Source organism: Penicillium digitatum, chromosome 2, assembly GCF_016767815.1.
Source record: "Penicillium digitatum chromosome 2, complete sequence".
Lineage (NCBI taxonomy): Eukaryota > Fungi > Ascomycota > Eurotiomycetes > Eurotiales > Aspergillaceae > Penicillium > Penicillium digitatum.
In genome coordinates, this window is record NC_089385.1 from 1,918,917 (window position 1) to 1,925,763 (window position 6,847).

The 6,847-nt window shown below is 46.9% G+C and overlaps 2 protein-coding genes across 2 annotated transcripts; one reads left to right on the forward strand and one right to left on the reverse strand.

Moving 5' to 3' along the window:
* Positions 1-623: 623 nt before the first annotated feature.
* Pdw03_6761 (Putative Calmodulin) lies at positions 624-1,483 on the forward strand (the record flags this gene model as incomplete). The annotated part of the gene is made up of 6 exons (XM_014681205.1): positions 624-626; positions 732-788; positions 863-878; positions 981-1,106; positions 1,162-1,374; positions 1,449-1,483. The coding sequence occupies 6 exons, from the start codon at positions 624-626 to the stop codon at positions 1,481-1,483; spliced, it is 450 nt and encodes a 149-aa protein (XP_014536691.1).
* Positions 1,484-1,840: 357 nt separating this feature from the next.
* Pdw03_6762 (Mediator complex, subunit Med20) lies at positions 1,841-2,909 on the reverse strand (the record flags this gene model as incomplete). Its single annotated transcript, XM_014681204.1, has 2 exons — positions 1,841-2,843; positions 2,896-2,909. The coding sequence occupies 2 exons, from the start codon at positions 2,907-2,909 to the stop codon at positions 1,841-1,843; spliced, it is 1,017 nt and encodes a 338-aa protein (XP_014536690.1).
* Between the last annotated feature and the right edge of the window lie 3,938 nt (positions 2,910-6,847).

The following is a 6,847-nucleotide window of genomic DNA, read 5'->3' on the forward strand; positions in this document are numbered from 1 at the left end:
GGCCTGCCTAGGTTTCTGGTGTTCCCAAGATGCGAGTTCGAAGGCCACTAGACCGAAGAACTGCTATACTTTATGAATACAAACTATTACAATATGTCTTCTAATCTGTTTTGTTCTACTCTGTAGATCTATAAATCCAGGGCCCCGCAGTCGGTAAAGGACTCAAGATCAAAGAAATCAAAAGCCAAGACCTGATTGTAATTAGACGCCATGTCGCTTCGGCATATTGACACCGTTAGCTCAGCATATGTGCTCCGGGATCAAGCTTTTGTCCGGCGTTATATCCACGGATATCTTACAAGGTGTTAAGAGATATAATCCATACCTTTGAACATCAAAATACAAAATCTTGATATCTGAAGATTAAAAAAGGCCAAACACCCCTCCCTCCAAAAAAAAGAAAAAACAAAAAAAACAAAAAACAAAACTACACATGTCAACGGTGGCCACATTCAGCTCCAGGAGGGGGGCCCACCGCCCTCAGGTGAAACGATGCTGACTGGGTATCCTCAGGCACGCTATTTTGGTAACTCTCGTAAGGCTGTTCCCCTTAACCCTCTTCTTTATTTGATCCTCTTCATTTTGACCCCTCCTCACTTTGTATTTTCCCATCCACATTCATCATGGTGTGTCCCTGACCCCTAACTTATCAGTTGTGTTGGCGAAAACAAACCCCCACAATGCGGGGTTTCGCTGTTCTTTTGAACCTCACTGACCATCGCACCCTCTAGGCTGATTCCCTCACCGAAGAGCAAGTGTCCGAGTACAAGGAGGCCTTCTCCCTCTTTGTAAGTGACTGACTCCACATGCAGATCGAAGATATGGTTATATGCTGACCGGAGTTTATTTTGTTGCGAAATAGGACAAGGATGGCGATGGTACGTGGTGCTTGCGCCCGACAGCTCAGTCGAGCCCACATCAATCTCTTCTGCGATTGAATTTCAAGAGAAATGATTTCTGACATACAATTCTACCAATAGGACAAATCACTACCAAGGAGCTTGGCACCGTCATGCGCTCGCTGGGCCAGAACCCCTCCGAGTCTGAGTTGCAGGATATGATCAACGAGGTTGACGCTGACAACAACGGCACCATTGACTTCCCCGGTACTTGATCATAACCCACTGATATATTCGAAAGACGCCTACTGATGTGCGGTAGAATTCCTTACCATGATGGCTCGCAAGATGAAGGACACCGATTCCGAGGAGGAAATTCGCGAGGCATTCAAGGTCTTCGATCGCGATAACAACGGCTTCATTTCTGCCGCCGAGTTGCGCCACGTCATGACTTCCATCGGCGAGAAGCTGACCGACGACGAGGTGGACGAGATGATCCGCGAGGCGGACCAGGATGGTGATGGCCGGATCGACTGTATGTTTTGGAAACCATCTTGCAGCCTATCCGCATTTGTCTGCTCAGATGCTAACCTCTCTATTTCCATACAGACAACGAGTTCGTTCAGCTCATGATGCAAAAATAAACAACGCATTTCCACCATGCGCCTTATTCCATGTTAGCTGACGTCGCGGGTGTTATCGAGAATGTTTCTCTTCCATTTCAATTTTCCAATACCGATTTCATGTAGTCTATGCTTACTAGGCTATACATCTTGGATGATTTACGATCAAGCGTGTGCTTTGAAAAGCAGACGAAATGAACTGGGCGGTACTTTGGGTCAAGTGTTCATAATATAGGAATGATGACTCTCTCCCTATAACCCTGATTGTGCTGGGCTTGTTTCAACATCGCGACCTTGTTCCAACCAGCCAACGTCTACAAAATTCCGTAGTAAGCGTAAAAGAGATAAACCCTCCCCCTCCCCCTTGTGAGCGTACAGCTATCTGTTAAACCGTAAAACCTCCATAAACTGCCTCGCAACATCTGCTCCAGACCACGGATCAGGATCATTCTCGGCACGCTCACCAACCACGGAGCCAGCCCCATCAACACCAGTATCAACCCTCGCATCAATCCCAGACCTAGCCTTCTTCCACCTCCTCAGCCGATCCTTAACCTCCATCCCAATATTTGGAATAAGAATGGCCTCTCGAGCCTCGACACCCAATCTCCCCCAAAATTCCCGAATCAGCGACGCAGTCGCCGCATACTCAGTATCGATATCAGACTCCTCAATCGCAGAGCTAGAGAGGTCGATACCCACAGCGTCACTATCCACATCACCACCCCCCCCAGCACCAACACCAACACCAGCACTAAACGATCCATCCTCCCGATCTACCGGAATGGCCTCCACAACCGATGGTCCACGCCACTCAATCTCAACAACCGTACCACGCACTCGCGCCATCGGGAACGTCTGTCGCACGTCACCAAGACGCACGCGGAAGTCACCAACCTCATAGACGATCCCGTTGGGGACAGCTAATGTGAGCCGGTGGCTCCAGGACGGTTGGCAAGCGTAAGTAAAATGCTGAAAGAGGGTCCCATATGAGGAAGGGGGGATAGTAGTCATGACCATTGGCGGGGAGGGGGACTGGTCTGGCGCGATGGCATTGGCGGGGCCGGACGCGCCTTGGTTCTGGGTTTGGTTTTGGATTTTGTTTGATGCTGGGGTGGGTTTCTCGGGCCCCGAGGTGATTATGAAGCCATGGGTTGGGTAGTGGGTCAAAGAGAGGAATTGCATATAGCGTGGATTTGGGGGTTTTTGGTTTGAGTTGGAGGAAGAAGGGAGTAAGCCTGGGGTGTCGCGGAGGAGCTTTTGTTCCAGGCCCCAGCGGCCGATTGGGGTTAGTTCTTCATTTGGGAAAGCGGCGCGGAGGCGCTCTAATATTGTTTGGAGGGCTGTTGAGGCGTTTGGATTTGAGGGAATGAAGTAGACGCTTTGTGAGGTTAGTTTGGAAATTGGTTGTGAAGTGGAAGAGAGGATTTTACCCTGTGATAGGCATTTTGGGGGGTTGGTTTCTTCTTGTATTCTGGACAGGTGCAGAGGAAGAGATGGGACTGATAGTCAAAGCAGTGCTAAGCTGAGCGATCTCAATTCGGAAATTGACAAGTTGATGATAAGTTCCTATGCAGTCTTCAATCCTGCTAGAGTATTAATTTAGAGGATTTTCAGCAGGTAATGACCATGCAATATAGATAAAGAGATTGATCAATAACAATGATGATCAAGTCCAGTGCCAGAAGGAACAACAAAAGATGATTCCTCGAGATCGAAGCTTTGCAATCTATATAGTCTGGTTAGTATAAGCACTGGGAATGAGAAGAATCCTGTACCTTTGAACACTTTCTATGTATACGAGGTGGCTCTGGAGAATCAAGTGGTCAGTCTCCAGATGGAAAGCCTAGGCATGATATAACGTCGTTGTGCAAACAGAGCAAACATCTAGTGTCAACACTCCAACCTCCGGGGTATGGAAACCAAATCCCTTTCTTTGAACATAGACATTCTTAGCTTGTCTAATTGCATTATTGCAAGTCACTGGGTGACTATAAAAGTTGGGGTTTTTTCCTCAGTCTTCAGCTCTCGCAAGTAACAATAGTAAACTCTTCCACTACGCTCATTTCAAGCGTTAACCGCAGACCCACCTCCATCTGACACTGCTACATGTGCACTCACACAGAGAAGTAAAGCCTGTCATCAAAGGGGCTGTTGAGGAAATTCTTTGTATACGGAATCCTAGAGCACTCCCCATTCCATCAGCCATGAAATGGTCGAGGTTACCCGCATTGTTACTTTCAATCAGATTGTAGAAATCATCGCTAATTCAGGTCATGTAACAGCGACAGAAACTTAGCTTGATCGCAGCTGCCATGTCCTCTATCGAAACCTCCTTTACTTTCGATTTAGTTTCACTTTGACTGGGATTTATGGGTTCGAAAGAATGATCTTCGCACTGTCGGTGTTCTTCGAGATGTGAGAATGAAAAAAAACTACTGTAAAACTTGAGACAGTTACTAACAACTCGATCTATTTTTTTTAGCAGAATTCTCCATCGTCCTAGACTGGCTCTGAATTGGTCCATCAGGAGACTTAGATTCCTGGGGAAGACATCATGAAACATTTGGCGCCCTTCAACTTCAACTATTTTAAGCTTTACTCAGTCACCACCTTCTGTCTCCGATTTTCAACAGGTAAAGGTTGTTTTTGGTGTTTTTTAACTAACAAAAAATTCTACGCGATTAAAATAGCGCAAATATCAGGTACTTGATTGCTTCTCAGTGCCACATCGGCAAGCTGTACGCCGCGAATAAATGTTTAGGGGGCATTGTCTATCCTTTTCTTTCCATTCTCTGTTTCCTCTCTCCCCCGTCAGCTCCAGTCTATATTATAGCTACAGTAGACGCCATGTAGTCATTCTCTCCTTAAGGGTCTGCGATTGAGTAGCATCCCCCAGAAACCTTCACCGCTTAATCACTCGCCTATAAATTGAGTGGTAGTTTATATTCCAAACTTGACCCATGGACTCACTCCCTCTATCTCGATACTCCCTTCATATCCAGCTTTTTGTGTAGAGCAGCTCTCGTGTTCGCTGTCTCTATTCACACTGTTCTGCTCCACTGACCTTGTCGACAGAGATTGTTCTACCCCCTACGACCTCTCTTAGTGTCGAACAAAACGACGACCCAACCTTAGACCAACACATTTTCGTATCTCCCGGATATCCCGCCCTGGACTGGTATTGTGTGAGGATACGTTCTAGGTTCAATCAATCAATCAAAGTTCAATTAACCTATTGCAGTCTCACTAGTTGCGTTTGACTATGCAGGCGCTTCTTCCATCCGAAGCAAGAACTCGAAGCTAAACGCCAAGGTGAGATTGCTCCCAAGAGTGTGCAGATGCTAAATTTGAAGAGTGTTGGAATCAGCCAATTGCTGTAGCCCGTAAAACCCCTAAACACATGCCTATACCTACACATACGAATTATACAATAGTTGTCATAGAGTGCACCCACCCTCTGACCCCCACTTCACCCACTCTCTCTCTTTTCCCCCCCTCCCTGCCTCAGTTTCAATTGGTGGTATGGTTTCTGGTTTCTCTGGCCAGTTGTTGATTGGCATGGTTGTTGACTCTGGTTGAGTTCTCGTCTCACAGCATCGTTTTCGTCATTGGCTAATACCCATCATCTTCCACGCCTAGATCCATTGCCGCATCCCGTTCTGGGTTGCAGTCACTTGTGAGAGCACTGTTGTGTTGCGCAGCATGCTAAAAAAATTTAGTGACTCATCGTGCACACCAGGACCAGCAAAATCGGCGTTCTCATTGCAAGAAAAAAACTTTTCCAGAACCCTTATTGCTTGTTAAAGATTTTTTTAAAGAAAGCCTACTTTTAGACGAGAATCAAGACTGTCAATTTCCTTTTGGTTAGTCGGCCCAATTTAGGAATATTCATGATAAAGAATTCCATGATGCTACCGCGTTGATGTCAGCTGCACGGTCTTTCAAATGCCTAGCGTCAATACATCCTGACAAGGAGGACACCGAAGAATGGAATCGCGACCGCATCGCTCGAGGCGAGAAGCAGATTTCCATTTTTCTGGACTGAAGTGCTTCTGAGTAGAATGCTTCTTTATCGTCTCAGGTCTCACATCTCGTGGGCAGTGATGTCCAGCCCGCACAGCCTCTACACCCTGCTCTTGGATTGGCTATGTTGCACGCTATCTCTTCTTTGGTCGAATGACGGCTTGATGAAGGTGCTGAGCTGGTAACCAAGTTCCCGTTATAGGATGAGACTACTCGTGTTTTACGTATAGCGGCTGGGGGCGAGGGTACTTTGATGGATCAACCCAATGTTAAAGGTAGGCCACCGCAGCAAATCACATTAGATTAAATGCACGAATCTAAATGTACAGACAAGGGGGTTAGAACTTTGTCTGGTCGTCAAGGCCGAGGTCGAGGTCGTGGGTGTGGGGAATGATGCGTTAGACTTGTTGGCTCTTGGCGGCCCATCAGGCAGGTAACCGGGTTAATAAGTATTCATAGATGAAGATCACAGTGAACTAGTTCTAGATTCCAATCCGGTGTAGATCCAGAGGTAAAGTGAGTGAAATTACTAATATCATCAGATGCTTAGCTAGGGATAAAACCTCCCGGGCTACCTATGTTGTAGGAGGGCATCCCATCTGTTGGTAGGATTACATAATCACTGGAGACCGGGGAAGGTGGTGCAAACAGGATCATGTGACTGCGCAGCAGCACCGCTTATCACGTGAGCGCCACCTGCCCATTTTTGGAGGAAATAAGGCACAGACCTACGGGGCAGGTAGGGCTAAACATAGGTAGTCATGGCACATATGGAAATTAAAGGACAAGCTTTCAAATGCACACTTACAATCCTCCAGTCTAAAAATCGACAAGATCAACCTTTACTCCATCAGAGTCAGGGGCCGCTGTGGGGTAGTGGCGCCCTCAGACCGAGCACAGCCTCGAGATACAGAAGAGCCTCGCAAGCCTCGACGTGACTATTGATATTCTAATAATAACATTGTAGCAAGGACCCAGCAGTCTTCCCTTGTGTGGTGTGGCCAGGTGTGAAGGGGGTGACATTCTCAAATTGTACCAATCATCATCTACGATATCATGCCTCGCACTAAATTCCAGAAGCCACCAAGGACGATCAATGGAGTTCCAAAGAACTCGGCCGTGTCTAATTCCCTTTTGCAGAGACCTCTCACAATTCATGACGTGCCATGTTGTGTAAAAATGTATCCATTTCCTCCTTTATTCAAACTGCCAGGGATCTTAGTTCTCGCTGAGACAACAATGTCGGCCTTCCTTGCTGGTCCTTAGGCTTGTACATCTTTCCACTCCTTCTCTGCGTCTCATACTACCGTTCTTTTGTGATTGATTCTGTTACTCTGGGACAACCTGACGCCATTCATG